This window comes from Setaria italica, chromosome IX, assembly GCF_000263155.2.
Source record: "Setaria italica strain Yugu1 chromosome IX, Setaria_italica_v2.0, whole genome shotgun sequence".
NCBI lineage: Eukaryota > Viridiplantae > Streptophyta > Magnoliopsida > Poales > Poaceae > Setaria > Setaria italica.
Genome location: NC_028458.1, coordinates 51,609,993 through 51,630,003, shown reverse-complemented (window position 1 = coordinate 51,630,003; position 20,011 = coordinate 51,609,993). Strand labels below are relative to the sequence as shown.

At 50.9% G+C, this 20,011-nt stretch overlaps 3 protein-coding genes across 3 annotated transcripts; 2 read left to right on the top strand and 1 right to left on the bottom strand.

Moving 5' to 3' along the window:
- Positions 1-2,983: 2,983 nt before the first annotated feature.
- On the top strand, positions 2,984-8,314 carry LOC101786719. Its single transcript, XM_012842690.3, is given in 9 exon segments — positions 2,984-3,028; positions 3,030-3,480; positions 4,300-4,398; positions 5,494-5,597; positions 5,738-5,855; positions 6,203-6,313; positions 6,394-6,506; positions 6,576-6,727; positions 7,165-8,314. Coding segments are annotated over 9 exon segments (1,974 nt in total). The 3' UTR covers positions 7,946-8,314.
- Positions 8,315-8,570: 256 nt separating this feature from the next.
- Positions 8,571-11,755, bottom strand: LOC101786329 (probable xyloglucan endotransglucosylase/hydrolase protein 27). The gene is made up of 4 exons (XM_004985003.4): positions 11,274-11,755; positions 11,070-11,170; positions 10,761-10,969; positions 8,571-9,249 (listed from the first exon to the last, which is right to left on the bottom strand). The coding sequence occupies exons 1-4, from the start codon at positions 11,494-11,496 to the stop codon at positions 8,781-8,783; spliced, it is 1,002 nt and encodes a 333-aa protein (XP_004985060.1). The 5' UTR covers positions 11,497-11,755; the 3' UTR covers positions 8,571-8,780.
- A 4,068-nt stretch (positions 11,756-15,823) lies between these two features.
- On the top strand, positions 15,824-19,255 carry LOC101785920 (protein OBERON 3). Its single transcript, XM_004985002.2, has 2 exons — positions 15,824-17,504; positions 18,431-19,255. The coding sequence occupies exons 1-2, from the start codon at positions 15,824-15,826 to the stop codon at positions 18,985-18,987; spliced, it is 2,238 nt and encodes a 745-aa protein (XP_004985059.1). The 3' UTR covers positions 18,988-19,255.
- The last annotated feature ends 756 nt before the right edge of the window (positions 19,256-20,011 follow it).

Here is a 20,011-nt window from a genome sequence, read left to right as displayed (position 1 = left end):
TTCGTCTCGCCGTTTAGATTCCACTTATGTAATTGGTTCTGTAAATAGTCTACGTTTAATACTCCTAATTAGTATCTAAACATTCGATATGACACGTGCTAAAAATAAGACAGTGGAAGAAAACGTCCCCTTAGTCGTTCACCCCCAACTCCCAACTTTGGCACTATGCAAAAAGATTCCTCATCACATCAAACTTGCGGTACATGCATGTAGTACTAAATGTAGACGAAATTAAAAACTAATTGCACAGTTTTGTTGTACTTTACGAGATAAATCTTTTGAGCCTAATTAGTCAATGTTTGGACAATAATTCACAAATACAAATGAAACGCTACAGTGTGCTACAGTGTTGTAACAGTAATTTGTCACCTCCAAACTTTGGCAACTAAACAAGACCTTAGTAAAGCCTTTGAGCCCGTCCTCGGCACCTGCTGGTCAATCCCCGTCATCTGTTCCACGGCGATAATGGCAGCCGCTTGACTGACTTTGATCGCCCCACCATCAAAAAGTTTGACTCGGGATTAGTAAGCGATTAATAACCCACCGTCCCGTTCCACGGCGCCAAACAAAAAAAGCTTCGGCACCGTTCCGTGCACCTTCAACAAACGAGGAAACAGGATTGCTCCGCAAGCAAACCCCGCCCGCGCTTCCCCGTTTCCACAGCAACGTGCCAACCCATCATCACATCGGCGGCCACCACCGCCAGCACGGCAGCGGCCACCACCGTCCTGCCAAATCTGCCATGCCGGATTTTTCCCGTTCCCCCGCCCCGCCGGCCTAATCAGAACCCGTCCTTTTTCAGTTTTTCTCGCGAATCGGGCGCAAAATCCCCCGCCACCGCACCAGCTTTTGCCACTCGAAAGAGAGAGCTCACGGCCGCGTGAAACACACCCCTGCTGGCTGTGCTGCTCGTGCTGGGCCACGGCCGTCTGCCCCCCCACGTCTGTTTGTTTGTGGTATGCCTGCCGCACGACGACACGAGTCGGCTTGTGATCGCGGAGCCGATCAGGTCGGAATCGGAACGTAACGGACCCAGCGCGCGGGGCGCCCACCCAGCCGTGGAACGCTCCAAAGCCCGTAAACCGAGCAGCAGATACCGACGCGGCCGGGGTTGCCCGAGTCAGCGCGGAATTTCGGAACGGAACTCCGCTTTGACCTCTCCGCCCGCCCGCCCGCCCTATCCCGCCCGCGACGGGGAGGCTGACGCGCGGGCCCCGCCGCGTGCCGTTTCGTCGCGGATGACGGGTGGGGACGGCCGCCATGTGAGACGGGCGGGATGGCGTAAAGGTGTCTGCTGCCTCCCGTCCCGTGGGCGTGCCCCCACCGCGCAACAACCCGCGTTTATTGTGGGGGCCGATGCAACCGACACCCACTAAGGCGGGCCATGCCGGCATCGGGCCGTCCGTCCCGAGCCGCGCGGATCTCGACGCGTCCGCCCGTACGCGGCCGCTTCTGGCGGGTGAGGCCTCGGGGCCGGCAGACAGGCGTGAAGCCACCGACATGGAGATGGCCCAGGTGTCGGCCGAGGAGGTTTGCGCAGCTAGGGATGGATCGAATCGGATACTATATGCAATCGAATTCGGATACCATTATTTACCATATTTTAATTTGAATTTCAGTACGAATACAAATATAAAAAAATAGTTCAAATTTGGATTCACGGTCGGATACTTACTCAACTTACGACATAGAACCATAACGAGTATTAATTTTACTTTATCGATGGTTTAAAATTGATAAAAATCATGTTGCAAGTAGGGAGCATAGTACATAATAGATACTTATTGAAAATAAATAAATATAAAAATAAGTATTTCCATATATATACCACTTAATAATAAAAATAAGTTCACTAATACATTTAAATATCATTTATTCATTTAATAAATAATATAATGTATTTAACATAAATACGATTAGTCATATTAAAATTAATTAAACTTCATCATTATATATCACTAGTAACACTAGGTTAACATAATTAGTCATTTGCCATGTAGATATTTTTAATAGTTTAAATGGTGTAAATAATTATTTTATTTGAAATATAAAAATTAATATCATTTTTAATTAGTATTTAGTAATATAAATAAGTTTTAGATGGCTTCATTGGCTACTTTATTATTTGCGGATACGGATAATGTCAGATATTTTACATTTTTATCGAATATGAATCTGGAATCAGATAGAGAAAAATACTGATATTTGAATCTGAATACATCCATTTAACATTCACATTAAAATCAAATAATATCTTTTTAGCGTGCATGACTGTAACGGCATGCCCTCGAAAACAGAAGACTGTAACGGCAGGGGCGTTTCTGTTCCGCTCTTCCCTATCGGTCAATGCGAAATTGTCTCGCCAAGCAGAGGCACGCGCTACCAGCCGAACACAGTGACTCAGTGACTCTTGACAAGCGGGCCCTCGGTCCACCAGCCGAGCATCAGGGAGATAACGGCGAGCCAACAACCACCTGGCTCCCGTTACCACCAACACCAGCGGCATCGAGACGGTCCACGAATCCTAAAGCAAAACCCCCCACGCCGGCTCCGGCCGCCGCCTACCCGCCGCTTCCCGCTCCCTGCCCCCGACAGATGGGCCCCGGACCCATCTGTCGGCGGCTCGGTTCAAGATAGTCGTTAGGTTTCCACCGGGACTCCGCGTCGTCCTCCCGCCCGCCTCTAGTTTCGCGAATCTTCGGTGCCCCAGATCCGGCTCTCCTCTCCTCTTCAAGCCTCGCCTCCTCCTCTGACCTGTCTCTCCTCAGCTCCTCACACTGTTACTTGTACTGCCGCCACTAGCCGAGCCTGCCATTCTCTCTCTCGCCTCCATTCCTATACCACCACCACCAGAAACAAAAACAACTTTGGGAGGAAAAAATATACAGCAAAACCCTAGATCTCCCTCCCCCCTCGGCATTGCCGGCTGGGGTGCGCCTTTCTATGAGCGCAGGCCCCCAGTGGTGAGGGACGCACGGGGGCGATGGCCAACGCCGCCGCCGTCATCACGACCCCGGCGCCCGGGCGTTGCCGCGGCGGCAGAGCCCGCCGGCTGGCTCATGGACGAGCGCGACGGCTTCATCTCCTGGCTGCGCGGCGAGTTCGCGGCCGCCAACGCCATCATCGACCTCCTCGTCGTCCACCTCCGCAGCGTCGCCGACCCGGGCGAGTACGACCACGTCGCCGCCGCCGTGCAGCAGCGCCGCCACCACTGGGCGCCCGTGATCCACATGCAGCAGTTCTTCCCCGTCGCCGACGTCGCCTTCGCGCTCCAGCAGGTCGGCTGGCGCCGACGCGCGCAGCCGGCACAGGCGCTCGGGGCTGCCGCGTCGCCGGCCGCGCCGCCGCCGCCGCCCCCTCGACGCCAACCGTTCTCGCAGTCCCACCACTCCCACCAGCACCATCGCCACGGCGGACACTATCGCCCCGATCCGGCGCGCGGCGGCGGCGCGGTCCCGGCAGCTGGATCCGATAAAGATGGTGAGACGGGATCTCTTGGTGTGATATCGTGCTCTTCTTTTCTTTGTTTGGTGGTAGTGTAGTGTTTGTTCTGTTGCTAGTTGTTACTCACGAGGTCGCTTTTCCCTCCTCTGTTGGGTTGGGCCACAAAACGGTACGATCCATCCAACGCATTTGTGGTATTGCTTTGATTTACTTGTTTGCCAATCGGTTCTCACGTCTTCAAGGCATTGAGCCAATGATATGCCTGTTGCCAAAATGCTGATCTCCATTTGTAGATGGTGGTGTGATCATCCCAAGTTGCTGAAGCCTAGTTGCTTCTGACTTGTATCTGTTTTAATAAAAGAAAAACAAATGTGGAGGCCTTAAAAGGCAAGCTTTTAGCGCCCTGTGATATGTAGTTCTGTACCAATTGCCAATTGGGGAGGCCCTAAAGTTACTGATAATGTTATCCAGAAATAGCTTTTCAGTGTAAGATATGTAGGGGCACGTGCAAAATTATGACAGCTGTTCATCTATGTGGAAACTGTTCTTTCTGAGCATTTCATAGTTCTGATCATTCTGTAATGGGGTGGGTTTGTGTGTTCTTCTGTTGGCTTGGAGTTGTGATTTATGTAAAGGTGGCATATTTGGATCTTACAATAAAGCATTTGCATGGGATGGTCAACTTCTGCTTAAACTGTAGCCGTTCCCTTCATGATAGTACAGTTACCATTTTATTTTACTCATTTAATGCATTATGTTCCCTTTTTGCATGTACCATTGAGAAAAAGTGGTAAATTCATGAGTAATTAGTTTTTTTAATAAAATACCCTCTCATGTGCCCTTGACTCTTTCTAGGACGTGATATTCACAATCACAAGGAAGGAAAGGTGATGAAAGAAGTGGAGAACATGGTTGATACTAAAAGCTTGCGGTTGGATTCTCCTATAATTGATGGTACACAAGCACAGACTTATGCATACATGTGTGCATTTTTGTATTTTCATTTACTTAAAACAGCATAATGCATCATTTGGTCGCTGCTGGTTCATTGGAAATGCTTTGTGCACTGAAAAACGAAATTCTCATGTACCCTCTCTATAAACACATGGCGTTTTTTCCCTCTTTCCACAGTCCTTGCTTTGTTGTTTTTCTTGCCAGAGTATATCAGTAAAATTAATTGAGATGGCATATGCCATATGTTGCCTAGTCAGCTCAACAAGTTCTGTGCACAACTAAGATGGATCAATAGCTATTTCTGAGAGTGCTATTCTTCTATTTGTTAATTAAGGGTGCCTTTAGGGTAAAGCATAGATAACTACTGGCTTACTATGTTCAAGCTCTAAACTGTTAGTAAAGAACAAAGCAACTAGTCAGTACTGTACGAAACAACCAGTGGCGGACCTTAGTCATGGCCAAAGGTGGCCGTTGCTGCCCTTGCTACTAGAAAATTTCGTAAGTCAGTTTTGAACTTCACCATGTATTTAATTTGGTCCCCTCTAGATCTCTCTTCAAGCTCTGCTGCTGGAAACAGCTGAAACTGCTGTTGGTACCTACACAGTAACCAAGTTACAGTTCTTGTGAGCTTGTCTATTATTCAGATTTGCATTGGTTTCAACCATGTCATGCCTCACCTATTGCAATTTTGTACAGAAGTAAAGAATCAACTGATTAAACTGCACTGCCGTGCCATGAAAGTTTTCAGTGGTTGGGTGTCCAAGAATTTTTATCCGACTTGTGATTATTATTGTTCAAATGACCAATGTGCACATATGGATCATGCTCGTTTTTGTGGAAATTGCCCAATGTAACTATTCCGTATTAGTAGCAGCAGATTCTGGGTGAGGATATTAATGTATAAAATATGACCTGAATTTGACCTCCTTACTCTCTTGACTGATTGACATTTGCTAGTGTTGCTATTTTCCTGGTTATGCTCTCTTTCCGAATCATTGTTATCTTATGAAGTTTGAAAGGTTGTGATTGAAAATTAAAGGGTCAAATAGGGTTCTATGGTTTCTGAATCGTGTCCTTGTATTATATATCCTGTAGAAGGTGAAAAAAATTCAAAGCTGCAAGCTGTTTCTGAAGGAAGCAGCAAAGTGGTTCCAACCCCTGTAGAGCATTCAACCACTGAAATCGTTGATGGAAAGAAGGTATGCTAATCAAACAAATCAGAATTTTGATTGGAATATTCAGTTTCCCTTTCAAGTTATCTTGACATCATATAGAGTGTTTTAACTGCATTACTTATGGCTAACCTGGTGTAATGAAGTATAATATTATCTTTCTTTAGGTTAATTCTGTTGAAGGGCTCAAGGTTTATGAAGGGTTGGTAAATGTGGCCGAGACAAATAAGATTCTTACTTTAGTTAATGAAACAAAAGCTTCTTGCCGGCGAGGGGGTCTTGAAGGTAAACTTTTAAATGTTTGTTCTTTCCTTTTGGTGGTTATCTTGCATTAGAAGTTATTTATATTTGTGGCTATGACTTTATATGCGTGCAGTATCCCTTTTGGAATTGTCTGTCTATTGCTTCACTTTTGCTATCTCTAACTTGAATCTGTATGTAGACTCTAGAGCGCATACTGTGATAGAACTGAGAAGATTTACCAGAATTAAATTGAAAACACAGAAAAAAAATGGTCCCATCTCTTGTGGGCATTTCACATTTCTGCTAACAGAATATGTCTAGGTCTTTATGCACTGTAAGTTAATTATCTGTGATTTTGTCAAGTTATATTATTTTATTTGATGAAACAGCTGGGCAGACAGTTATAATTGGTAAAAGACCAACGAAGGGTCATGGAAGGGAAATTGTTCAGATGGGTATTCCTATCATTGAAGGCCCTCCTGATGATGAAAATCAAAGAGGTAGATCAAGCTTGTACTGCAGTACCTCATGCTAGTGTCACATTTTGATGACAATCTTTTACCTTTAAATGTGATTCCAGAGACAAGGGTGGAGCCGGTTCCTGGGCTGCTGCATGATCTGTTTGATCGCTTGTCTCAGCAGGAAATTATAGCTTTCAAACCAGATTATTGTGTTATTGACTTCTTCAATGAGGTAATTTTCTTTGATAACTATCTTGGCTTAAAATTGACCATAGGTATGATTAAATGATTCTTCTTCCAGGGAGACTACTTACATCCTCACCACTCCCCTCCTTGGTATGGTAGACCTCTTTGTACGCTCTGCTTAACAGATTGTGATATGGTGTTTGGCCGAGCTATATCAGGAGAACGAGGTGATCATAGAGGTCCCCTGAAGCTCTCGCTCACAGCTGGGTAAAAGCTTCCCCCCAGTAATCTAGGTTTTCAGTTACATTTGTGTCCTAAATAGTTCAAACTATAGTCAAACTCTGCTTGATAGTTGACCCTTCACTCTCTTTGATACATTGTGAACTCAAGTTTCTGGTTATAGGGAAACAACCATTTGGCTGGTTAGTACTTAAACTAGAGTAGGAAACTTTGTGATGAATTTTATTAGTTGGTATATTAGGCAAATCTGAGCTACACCAAGACTCATTTTCAGTTGATCAAGTGTGAAATAAATAAATAAATAAATATATAGGTAGTAATCTGAATTTAACAAAACAATGCATGCTATATTTATTAGTTTTAGCTGTTCATCTTTTGTTTTATAAGGTAGTTTAATAAGCAATTTATGACATTATGCATGTTTGTTGAGTAAGCTTCCTGAAATATTAGTCTCTCAACTGCAGGTCACTTCTACTCCTGGAAGGGCAAAGTGCTGACCTTGCCAAACGAGCTATTCCTGCTACACGTAAGCACCGAATCCTACTGAGTTTTGGAAAGTCTGTAGCAAGAAAGCACATCCCAGCTGAAAGTGCTCGGTTTACTCCTCCATTGACACCTCCTATGCCGTGGGGTCCGTCATCAAGGCCGGGTAACATGGCACGCCATCCCCAAAGTCCTAAACACTTTGGATATGCTCCTGCAAGTGGTGTTCTTCCAGCGCCAGCTGTTGGACCTCATCACGTCTCACCATCTGATGGAATGCAGCCAATATTTGTAGCCCCTGCTCCTGTTTCTGCTGCAGCCATACCTTTCACGCCAGCTGTTCCCTTGCCGAACACAACAGCAGCTTGGATACCGGAAGCTACTCCAAGGCCGCCTCCGCCGCGATTCCCTGGTCCTGGTACTGGGGTGTTCCTTCCTCCGGGATCAGGCCACCCACTGCCTCACCAGATGATGCCAGGTTCTCCTGGTCACGGTGAACCTAACTCTCCACAAGGTTCAGCATCAGCTTACCTGCAGAACAAGATTGCTGGCAAGGAGATGTCTAATGGCCATCTTTCTCCAAAGAGCTCGCCAACAAACAGATCGTACACAACTGAGGAGAAACCAGAATGCAATGGGAGCTCAAACGGTGGTGGCAGCTTTGCAGAAGAGAAGTCAGCTGTAAGCAAGGAGCATCAGAATGGTAGTCTGAAAAATGTTGGGAGCAGCAAAGTCCAGCCACATGGACATGCCTCTAAATAGAGGGGTGGTTATAGTACATAGACAAGAGAAACCGAAGAGACGAGGAAGCTTAGATTTTTCAGGCGGTGATATCGCGGGAGCACGCAGAGCTTCGCAGAGGCCTTCGTCAGCAACTCTCGCAACCTTGACAAGAAACCTCAGTGTCAAGTTCCTAAGATGAAAACACTGTCTTGAATTTTGTAGCTGCTCTGTTGCAAAACTGGATTTATCAAGCTGCCTTAAGTTATCATCTGCTATCATTACCCAAATGTGGGACTAGATGTATGCTTTGGCAGTGAAAACCATTTCTGATGTATTTTGTTGTCGTAATCTTATCAGCCAACACGTCGGAAATGGAAAGATGGGGGAGAAACTTATGGCATGATGATAGTCCTTGTTAACTCTTTGCGCTGTGATCCACTACCACTGATCTTTGATGCATCTCTAGCACTAATGGCAATTATTCCCTGCACCTCTAGCACTGGTTGGCTCAGCTACAAATGTATTCGCGTGTGTAACCATACAAGCTGTCCTGGAAGTACCAAAATCCGAAGGGCAGATGGTTGTATTGCTGACTTGCTGTTGGTGACCACTTTGTCGAATTTTCATGGAAAAAATTTGTTATGTGCTAGACTTGCAGTCCCAGTTTAGTTAACCTTCATGATTGAATTCGCAAGCCACTGACAGTCGAAGGAATCTCAATGCTGCGAGGAGAGTTTGGTTGAAGACTAGAAGTGATGAGGCTTCTAATCAGCGGAACTCAAGTTACTGTTACCCTACTACAATGCCAGTGCACGTCACCCTAAGCATAGATCAGATCACATCACAGTCGATACAGCGACACAGCTGCCGATCATCAGACAGCCGAGTCCGCGCCAACGCGCGCCCGGTGGCGCTTGCCACGCCTACGCGACGCCGCCGCCGCCCTGGCGTCCCCCGACGGGAGGAACGCCGCGGCCTCCGGGCCGACGCTGCACTCCGGCAGCGGCGCCAGGTACCGGAGGCGGTCGTAGCAGTAGCCGTACGTCATGTACCGCGCCCGGAACGCCTCCATGGCCGACCGCTCTGCGGGTGACATCGCGGTGGCGGCGCTGCCCGGCTCCTCGCACGCCCGGCGGCCAACCGCGCAGCCGCGGAGCGCGAGGTCGGCGAACTCCGCGACGTAGGGCGCGTACTTGTAGTCCACCTTGTAGCGGCCGCCCGAGGTGGCCCAGCTGGAGCCATCCCAGATGGTGGCGTACAGGGACATGGGCTTGGACGGGAACTGCGCGCCCATGGACCCTGTCCGCACCACCTCCCTGATCGGCGTCTCGTCGACGTAGAATCTGCAGAACGGCCAGGTTACATATAAGATAAAACATCAGTGATGCTTTGGAGTATAGTACAGTAACTTTTTCTTTATGAATGGAAATGTTAAATGTGTAAATTTTATTGTAAAAAGGAAGTTCATCTGAGTTTTAAACTTTGAATGCCTACGTAGGCTCGAGTCGTGCAATGTTGAAAGGCTCATCAGTCATTTACTAACAGCCTGAATTTTAAGTCAAGACATTGGAAGGAGTTGTCAAAAGCTTGAGAGTTTGGGATTGTACGACCAGTCATGTTTCTTGGTAAAAGGATGCATGAACCTGAAAAGGGAGAGGGCTCATGGGAAAACGCATGGTGAAACTGAAAAGCAGGTGATGCAATGGATTGATGGCGGAGGCCTTTTTGCTTCTCTCCATGCTACCAAGAAATCAAAAGGTTCCTTGTGAGTTCTCCAGGATACAGGAGAAAAGCAGGTGTGGAATGCAATTATGCAGGGGAAGGCGGCATGCGGGTCTTGGTGGGAGGATCAGAGATAAGAAGCTCATGCACATGCTGTGATGGATGGATGCTCAGGTCTAGTGGGCGCTGTAGCAGTAAATGGACCACTTTGGGTGTTAACTTTTTTCACGTGAACATATATGTGCAACCAGGATGGATTTGTGTTTTGCTGCATTTCGGTTTCTAAAGTGCAACAAAACATTTGCCACATTTTGGAGTCTTGTTTAAAGAATGCAGAATCTGAATCAAAACAGAAGATATGAAACGCTACCCTGAATGCAAAATTTCAGTGCAGAGACGAAATATTGAAGAATCAGGTTGAAGGTGTCATTGGTTATTAGCTAAGCAGAAGCTTGAGCTCTATATATTGGGAAGTTCAGAACTTCATATTTAACTGAGGTATACTTCATTGGTCTTTTCGCTGCATAAATATTTGGGTGGTATTTGCAGTGATGCCATCTCTACTCAATTTTGGGGCCTCGGGACATAAATGATTAAAGGGACAACAGGCAAAGGAATCTACAAGCTGTAAAGATGAATAGGCCAATATCTGTCAATCATGATTCATGAGAGCCAAAAATGAAAAGAAAAGGAAAAAAGGAGGCGATAAGGAAGAATCAAACAGAAAGAACTTCAGCCTAATAATGAAGATTGTAAACGGTAGTAGAGAAAGATAGGGCGCAATCAGTCAGACCAGCCATATGCAGCACTGTTCTGTACTACAAGCACCCTTGCACCATGAATAACAGAACAGGTAAAAGTGCTGAACTGACACCATACCATCAAGGGAGAAGGGGTACGAAAACCTCTGTATGATTGCATCATCTAATCATCATAGTGAAACTTTTTGTGGTTAATGTACTCTTTTCAAAGCCCAGATTTTCATGAACATGCTTAAAATTTACTAAGCAAGTGTACTTGTCTACTAAGCACAACCAGACTACCTCAAAAGTGTGTTTGATACATGCTAGCAACAGTATCATGGTTGATGAGCAAGGATAAGGAGATGGATTCGTGGTTCTTCTTAGCTTACATGATCCTGTCGTGGCTCCAGAGAATGGCGTAGCGGTGGAAGTCCTCGGTGGGGTCGAACCAGAGGCCGTAGCGCTCCTCCCGGCCGGCCGCCGTGCTGCCGTTGCCGTAAACGTTTGTCTGCACCCGCCACTCCCGGCCCCGCACGTTCCCCAGGAACTCGAAGTCCAGCTCGTCGTGCGTCCGCTCGTACACGTCCCCGTTCGACATCTGCATCGCCGCGGCATCAGCATCGGAGGTCACAATAACACGGCGCTACGACGCCGGCGGCCGGCCATTGCGGCGAGGTTTGTTAAGGAAGGGTGCTCACGTAGAAGGCGACGACGACACCGGCGGTGTGGTCGGCGGGGAGCTTGATGCGGGCGCTAAAGAGCCCGTGGAGGTACGCGCCCTGCGACGCGAACCCGGCGCCTGCGCGACGGAACAGAGCAACAGCCATGAGGTTCACGAGCAGAGCAAAGAGCAGAGAACACGAGCATCGACTGATCGGGCGCCAAGAACACCAAGCCGATACCTGTTCGCTCGTCGAGGGTGATGTGCACCCTCTTGCCGTCCCCGTGGAGCGCGAGGTTGGAGTCGCCGAACAGCTGCGTGTAGCCCTCCCGGAAGGAGAGTGACGTCCCCGCCGGGCGGAGAAGCTCGCCATCGCCCATGGCGGCCGCTGACAGGCACGCCGCCGCCGCCGCCGCCGCCGCGAAGACGGCCAAGAAAGCCACGAAGGAACCAGCAGCAGCCATTGGGCCCCGCACTGGTCTCTGCTCTGCGAGCTCTGCTACGCTGAGCCGCGCGCTCCCTGTTCCTCGCGCTGTCTGTCTCTACTCCCTACCTAGCGAGCTAAATGGGCTGGAAAGGAGGGTGGCTTTTTCATGCGCCGGGTGTGAACTGAGCTGGATGAGGGGAGGACATGGACGAGCAGCAGCAGCAGCAGCTTGCTCTTTATTGGGAGTTGCACTGGCAGTAAGCGAGAGGCTGTACGAGCGAGCACTGTGCCGTGGCCGCGGGGGTCTCCTCCTACTTCTAGTCCCAGCCCTATGCGCCGTGTATCGGGGAAGCGCCGGATATTTTCTCGTACTAAACACATCCGAGCACTGTACCCAACTGCGCTACTCCACGCCTCGCTGATTCATCTACGATCTACCCCTTTCTTCATTCCCAGCTCTCACGCCTTGTCCAGTGCTCAAGCACAACTGGACAAGTGTAAAACCCACAGTTTTTACCGTGGAGTCGTCCAGGTAAAATTTCCCCTCGGCAGAAACTTCCCATTTCTTGGCCCCAAACTCGCTCAGCGTATGCCACTATCGGTCGCAACTTGCAAGGCTATCTAGCGCTCCCGTGTCAAGGTTACCCGAATCCGGTCGGAAGTTTCGGTTGCAAACAATGATAGCACTCGCTCGCATTTGGCATTTGGCAGCGAGATGCCGAGATCTTATCGCTGAAGAAGCGCAGGGTCTCGCCTAGGAACTGTACACATCTGGTCCAACCCAACCCATTTGCACATGAGCACTTGGAAAACCAAAGCGTGGGGGCGCTGCCAGGGCCAGCTGACCATCATCAGGCCGGCGCGGCGAGATACATTCAGATCTGACGAGGCGGCGGCCGCGACTGCCGTGTAGGAGTACCACCAACTCCGCGAAGTTCCGGTATTCAGTTGGCCACCACCATTGATGGCACGAGACTGTGGGAACCGGGGGACGGCGGGGACCATGCCCGCCGCGCGCCATGGCAAGGAGGGAGGAGGAATGCGCCGGCCGATGAGCCTCCATTCTGGTGGCCTCCTTGCAGGTGCAGCGGAGTTGCGTGGCAGCTCAGCCGGGGAACCGAAGCGAGACATGTAACGTCCGCGCTTCAATGCGGGATTGATTGCCGAGCCGTTGAGGCAACAACGCGCGACACACACAGTCCCTCTCCCTTACTTTGCCCCCAACGGCTCAACGGCCTCCAAGCTTCTCAGTTCTCACCATGCATGGTCCATGGAGGAACACGATTTACAGTGACAGAGTGCAGTAAATACACACCGTAAGACGCTGATGATGCCCAGCCAGTGGTCATCAGCGGAGTGAATGCGGTGTCTGGGCCTGGCCGCGAGGCTGGGACAGCGACGAACCGAACCGCGCGCGCAGCGAAAACGGCCGGCCGGCCGCGCGCGGGAAAAGGGTGGCGGACAAGGAGGAGACAGGGCGGGCCGCCGGACCCCAGCGGCGCCAACCGCTCGTTCCCTTCCCCTGCTTTTGGACCATCCGCGGCCCGGAGGAGCGCTGATCCCGGGGCAGCGGGCTGTCGCGACGCCGGTGAACTGGCTGATGGCTGGCTGGCCGCTGCAGATCGATGTCGATCCATGGCCGCTTTCTCGGCGGGTCTGGGGTGCCCGTTGGATTATCGACGCGAAACACAAAATGGTGACCCTGTATGACAGGAGGCACAGCAGATCATCCAGATGCTTGATGGATATGGACTCACCGGTTTGTAGAATGATGCAGCGGTGCAGCCCCTGGACGAACGTCGGACGGCAACGGGCAACTCGCGGCGTTGGCCTCGCCTCAGTGCGTAGATGCCAATTGATGGAATGTGAGGCGTCTCATATTCTCTCTCAGTTTTCTAATGGACCTGACGTGGAAAACGAAAGACAATTTGCTTGCTTAGTGGTCTAATGAAGTAATGATGACAGCTTTGGGCAGCCCGGCGCGATGCTCCGCGTGATGTACGGCGCTGATGGCCTAATAGGCTTAAAACAACGGCCAGAAAACCTGGGCTGTGCTCAACGAGAGCACGGCCCGCCGCAGGTCGATTTTAGTTGGCCCGATAGCGACATGGGGCCTCGGTTGCTTTGGCCCATATGTTCTCTCGTTGCAATTTATGTTCTTGTACGCAGCAGTTCTTCGGACTACCGTAGCCTGGCTGGCTAGCGGCATTTGGAAAGTGCACGACACGAGTTGCAAAAGGTGCAATCGAGGCGGCGGGTCTTGGCGCACCAACACATGCACAAGTGCAGTACAGGACGACTGAGCTTTGGAAGTGGAGTCTGAGATTTACGGGAAAAAGGAAAATACCTCTTCGTTTCAAATTGCAGTTGATTTTAAATTTTCTAAATTTATAGATATTATTATACATATAGACATAGATTATATCTAGATGTATAGAAAAATATGCATCTAGAAATAGCAAAACGAACTACAGTTTGGAACGGAGGGAGCAGAAGTTAGAAGGGGCGGGGGTGACGAGAAGAGATCGGCAGCCAAATTTGAACTCGAAAACGTCGGCAACTCGGCATCGCGGGGAAAATATCTCCCTTCGAAGTTGGGGCACCGGCTTGCTGCAGCACGCGGGCAAACGAAACAGATCCTTCGAGGCTTCGAGCTGATCAAGTAGTGATTCCTCCACACCACAGTATGGGGGCTGGGACGACAGGCAGCGCATGAATGGGGCATGCTCCAACAACTCCCAGTCAGCAGAAAGGCTGCCCCGGCCCGCAAAGAAATATTAGCAGTACGATTCCACGGTTTCACTACTCTGTGTCTCTGTCAATACCAGCATCTGATGCTTTGCTCTCTGACAGAGTCGCTAGTTCCAGCGCTCTGATGCTTTGCTTTACGTCAACGGGCGGCTCGCGCGCCGCGAGAGCAGCTTGTCCGCGACACAAGTGGCGCTGGCGGCTGTTGGGCGACTCTTGGCTCGTGGCGTTGACATTGCGCGCAGCAGGCAGCAGGACCCCACAGCCACAAGGCGCCAGAACAAGCGTTGCGCCGGCCGCAGGCGTCGCCGATCTGCCGTGACCGTGACGACGCAGTCGCCCCACCCGCCGCGCCCGCCCCGGCCTTGATTGCAGGTAGGAATTTTCTCGCCGAGCAGCCGGCGCCTTTGCTGCGCAGCCGTTGTCGGACTCGGACTCGGGCGCACCGTGTCCCGCAAAGTGGTTGGGTCGCCGATCTTTGGGCGGGCGCCCACGCCAGTGCGATACCTGGGAAAACTTGGCGACGGCCTTATCGTACCTAATCTTACTGACTTAGTGGCTTGGCGTCAGTGCTGCACTTGCTCACCACGGATAAATACCACGGCTCTCTCTCTTTCTCTGTCACGGGCACGAGACGGATTAGGAAATTGCAAAGATTGCTTCTGCTGCGTCGGCACTCCACTCAGACCGGCACTCCTTCGCCGTGCTCTTTCCGCCGACTCGCGTCGCGTCGCGTCGCGTGAGGTCTTCCTTTCCTTCCACTCCACCGAGACACCAGCGCAAAGCGGTCGTGTTCTTGTCCGAGATCACATGCGATCCAGCAACATTTTTCTCCCGTGCACCGGTCCACGCGGATGGACGGGTTTGGGCTTTCGCGGAATCGCGGTCACGACTCACACAGTCACACTGCCGCACTGGTCACGTGTTGCGATTGCGACTCCAACTCTCTTCTTAAAGACGTTTGCACGGAGCGCGCCACGGTCCAGTCCACAAACCGTCCCCACAAACCACAAACGGGAGCGCGTGTTCCTGCGTTGTTTTGGTCAAACGCCAGCGCCGTGCCCATGCGCGTCGCCAACTGTTCCAACGGGTACTGGGAACCGGCCGACTCCATAGCATGGCGAAACGGGCAACGCACCAAAACTTGACGCCGCCTGCCCGTGGAATCACACGAGAACTCACGTAACCAGCCGGCAAAACAGCCGGAAGCCCACAGCACCCGCCGTGAGACGCCGGCCGGAGCGCCGCTTTGAACCACCAGACGGCCGCCGCGCCTGCCTGCGGGCAGAGACCCTTGCACCCTGCAGAACGCAGATAGATAGAGGGACATCCCCAGCAGGCAGCAGCCCACCCCTCTGGATACAAAACAATAAAAAATTAGAAAAAAAAGGCGGAGTGGGGGGCAAACAAATCAAATCCCCTCTCATTTCGTCGTCACGTCAGTCCTCGCCACGCCACTCTCATTTCCGCGTGGGTTCTCTTCTGCCTGCGCTGCGGCGTGCGGAAGTCAACCCAGCCCAGCGCCCGCCGCCCCGCTCCCCTCCCCCCTCCTTCCTCCTCCTTCCCCGCCGGCCAAGGAAACAACCACCGCGGAATCCGGCCCGGATCCGGCGACGATGTTCGGCGACTCCGACGGATCCAAGGACGCCAGCGCCGGGGCGCCCGGGTCCGCCCCGCCCGAGCCGCCCTTCCCCAACCGCGAGCTCACGCTCAGCAGCTACCTCTGCGACAAGCCGCCGCTCGCCTCGGCGGCGGCGGGGCCGTCCTCGCCGCCGAACCCCGCGGCCGCGGCGGCCTCGGCTGCCGAGGATGCCGCCGCCGCGGCCGCCAGCGCCAAGCTCTGCGTCGAGCGGGACTTCCTCCACCTCTCCGCGCCCAAGCGCGGGGATCCGCCCGGCGACGACTCGTCCGTGGTCGGGGGTAAGAAGCCCCGCCTCGACTCGCTCCAGCTCTCTCTCTCCCTCTCCAACGACGCGCCCGCGCCGCCGCCGCCGTCCTCCTCCCAGCCGCCGTCGCACCTCGCGTCCCTCCTCCCGGCAGATGGCGATCTGCGGGGCGGGAGCGCCGCGACCGCCGCGGCGGCGGCCACCACCACCGCAGCCGCGGTGCCTGCCGCTGCCGCGCCGCCGCCCAGGCGGACCTACAGCGCCAACACGGGGCGCACGCGCAGCATCAACTCCGACGACATGTCCTACTCCTACTCGGTGTTCTCGCACAACCCCAGCTGCTCCCTCACGCACAACTCCACCGACATCTACGCCGCCGGGGAGGGCACCAACGGCTCCGTCCACAGCCGCTTCAACTTCCGCCCCATGGGGGACGGCAGCGTCGCCTTCGCCACTGCGCCGCTCAAGGAGGGCACCTCGTCCTTCTTCCCCACCGAGCTCCCCGCGAGGATGGTAGCGCCGGCAGCGGCGCTCAGCGCGGGAGGCAGCTTCGACGGCAGCCGTGGCGGGATGCACTCGTCGCGGCCTGATAGGATCCTGAGGGAGATCGTGTCCGACTCTGTGGCTTCCATGGCGCAGGTGCTGCAGGATTTTCCGAGTGAAACGCTGGAGGTGCTGCGGGAGACAGTGCGGAACATGATTGATGCTCCAGAGAGGAGGGATGAATTGTCAAGCCTCCAGCGGAAGCTGGAGCGTCGATCGGACCTGACTGCCGAGACACTGGGGCGGGCGAACAAGACGCAGCTGGAGATCCTGGTGGCCATCAAGACTGGCATGGCCGTGTTTGTGACCGGCAAGGGACGAGTATCTAGCAGCGAGCTTGTGGAGATGTTCCTATTGACGCGATGCCGCAACCTGAATTGCAAGAGCGCACTCCCTGTGGACGACTGTGAGTGCAAGATTTGCTCCACCAAGAAAGGGTTCTGCAGTGCATGTATGTGCCCAGTGTGCCAGAAGTTTGATTGTGCTGCAAATACTTGCAGCTGGGTTGGGTGTGATGTCTGCTCCCATTGGTGCCATGCTGCATGCGCACTAGAGAGGAACTTGATCAGGCCTGGCCCAACATTGAAGGGGACTATGGGTACAACTGAGATGCAGTTCCAGTGCCTCGGCTGCAACCATGCTTCTGAGATGTTTGGATTTGTTAAGGAGGTGTTCAACTGCTGCGCAGAGAACTGGAGTCCTGAGACGCAGATGAAAGAGCTGGACTTCGTTAGGAAGATATTTGCAGCTAGTGAGGATTTTGAGGGGAAGGGGCTCCATGCCAAGGCAGAAGAGGTCCTCAGCATGCTTGCAAAGAAACTTATTACCCCTTCTGATGCAACAAGCAGCATGCTACAATTCTTTAAATGTAAGATCCTTTTTACTCCCTTACATTCTAGCATGTCATATTATAAGCTCGAGTTTTATAAATGCTTCGTTGCCTGCTTTGTTATTTCTACCTACACAATCATGTAGGAACTACTAGGCATAGGTTCTTGATTAATTGTATTAATTAGCTGGATGCTAACAGTGATTTCATGGGCATTTGTTGTGGGAGCACTGATCATTTTCTTATGTATTTCTTTTTACACCCTGCTGTGTCAGACACATTCATGTATCATTTATCATTTGCTTATCCAGTTACTTATCCTTCCGTGTGGCACTATTGCTGTTAAAATTCTGATCTTATGATGGGATGTTTATCTTTTTTGGATGGCAACATTGCTGACGACATATTGCCGTAAAGTACTGAATTCCTTCATTTATCATAATCAATAAAGTGGACAGTGTTTTTCATGAGTGGCATGGATTTGGAGTTTGAATGTGAAAAGATCATGGCTCATAGCACTAAGTTCATAACTCTATTTCTATTAGTGATCCTTTGATTTTCTTTGGTCAAAAGGCCTTCTTCTAATCAGTTGAGAACAGTTGAGAACATGCGGCCTAACCAAGCCCTCTGATGTACTTTATTATGTCAATGTTTTATTCTAAGCTTATTGTAGGATCATCCCTGACACACCTGGCACTTGTGATTGAGTGGTTGACTGGGTTTCTACTTTTCTATTTACACCAACTGCGCCAGACATTATTTGAGAAGCAAGATGCATATATATACTGTTGAAACTAAAAGCTACCATTCAACTAGCTGTCTCTAGATATGGTCATCCTATGTAGTCAGTTATGGTGATGGATCAGAAATCTGATGCCATTTATAGTAAAAATGCAATAGATGTGTCATTGGGTTCATAAAAATTATCAAGTGCAGTATCTCAAGCTAACTTTTCATTTCCACAGATGGAGTTACGGACTACTCTGTTACTGGCAGCAAGTCAAAAGGAATACTGGCGGCTCAGACGTGTAAATCTACAGATATGCTTCATCTTCAAACCCCAACCATCACCCCACCAAAATCATCCTTCAACTTCAAGCCCAGCACCTCCATTCTTGATACACAGCTTGAAGCACTTAAGGCCAGTCCAAAGTCACTCCCTATTGAGAACCATTTCAGCTCTGCCTCAAAGGATGATGATGCCTCCAGCCTGGAGACCATCGTGAAGTGCAAGGAAGCTGAGGCAAAACTGTTCCAGAAACTCGCTGACGATGCCAGGAAGGAAGTGGACAGCTACCGCCACATCGTACGCGCCAAGACCCAGAAGCTGGAGGAGGAGTATGCCACGAAGCTGGCGAAGCTGGGATTCCAGGAGACAGAGGAGAAGCGGAGGAAGAAGATGGAGGAGCTCAAGATGCTCGAGAACTCGCACTACGACTACCACAAGATGAAGCTGCGGATGCAGACCGAAATCCAGGGCCTCCTCGAGAGGATGGAAGCCACAAAGAAGATGTGGGTATAGGCTCCGCTCCGTTAACAGTTGTCTGCTGCTTCTTGCTGAATACCTGTGGGTATAGATTCCAGTTAACAATTGTGTCCTGCTGCTGCTTAATACCTTGAGATGTCTTGTTGTTCATTAGGAGAGAGTTTCTCAACTGTTGTATTCCTTCACCATCCTGTGTCCTCAACTGCCTGTTCTTGTTGTAACCTGTAAGTGGATGCCTAACCTTGCGCTGGCAGATATAGCTTGCCAGCATATTCATCAATCAATGGTTTGCCAGTTTGTGCTACATCGTTGCAGATATTTCTTCATGTGCAGATTGGAGTTGTTGGGTCACGACTTCGACGTGTTGCCTCCCATGCCTGTAGTCGGTATCTCCATGAGAATGTCATCGCGTCATTTTCCTTCTGTTATTTCCAGGGCAGTTTAGCTCCAGAAATAGAATTACTCGATTCATCATCAATTGTCCCTTTATAATTTACTCGAATGGAATTGATTGACGTGTATTGTATGTCATCTAATCCTTGCGACAAGGGAGTATAAAACACGTACTACCAAGGAGCAGTGTGATAAACTATCCAAGTGCAGGATAAGACTTTGAAGCAAAGACAAATGGTCCCGCGATAGACTATTCCACTACACTGATTGCACTACAGGGCCTCAGGCAGCCTGTGCAGAGCAGCGCGTACAGAAATCGCAGCGCAAGAAACCTTATCAGTTGCCACTAGTGGAAATGGAATCCTGCGTAGATTTGGCTGTTCAGTTGGTTCCCCCTTGTTCATATCTTCATCCCATCCCATGCGGGGGCCACCGCCGCAAGTTGCCGGTCTCCTCGACCCTTGTGCTCATCGCTGGTGACCACCGGTGACAGTCGACAGCCGGTACAAGTTGCAACTCAGCTTGGCGGCTTTGCTGCCTGAACTCCTGTTGCTGCCCGTTGAGGAATCATGGCCGAGCAGAAGGGAGGGAGGGTGAAAAAAAAAATAACGATTAGCTCGCCGCCGGTAGCCACGGCAAGCTTCACGCCTTCACAGTTCGAACGCGT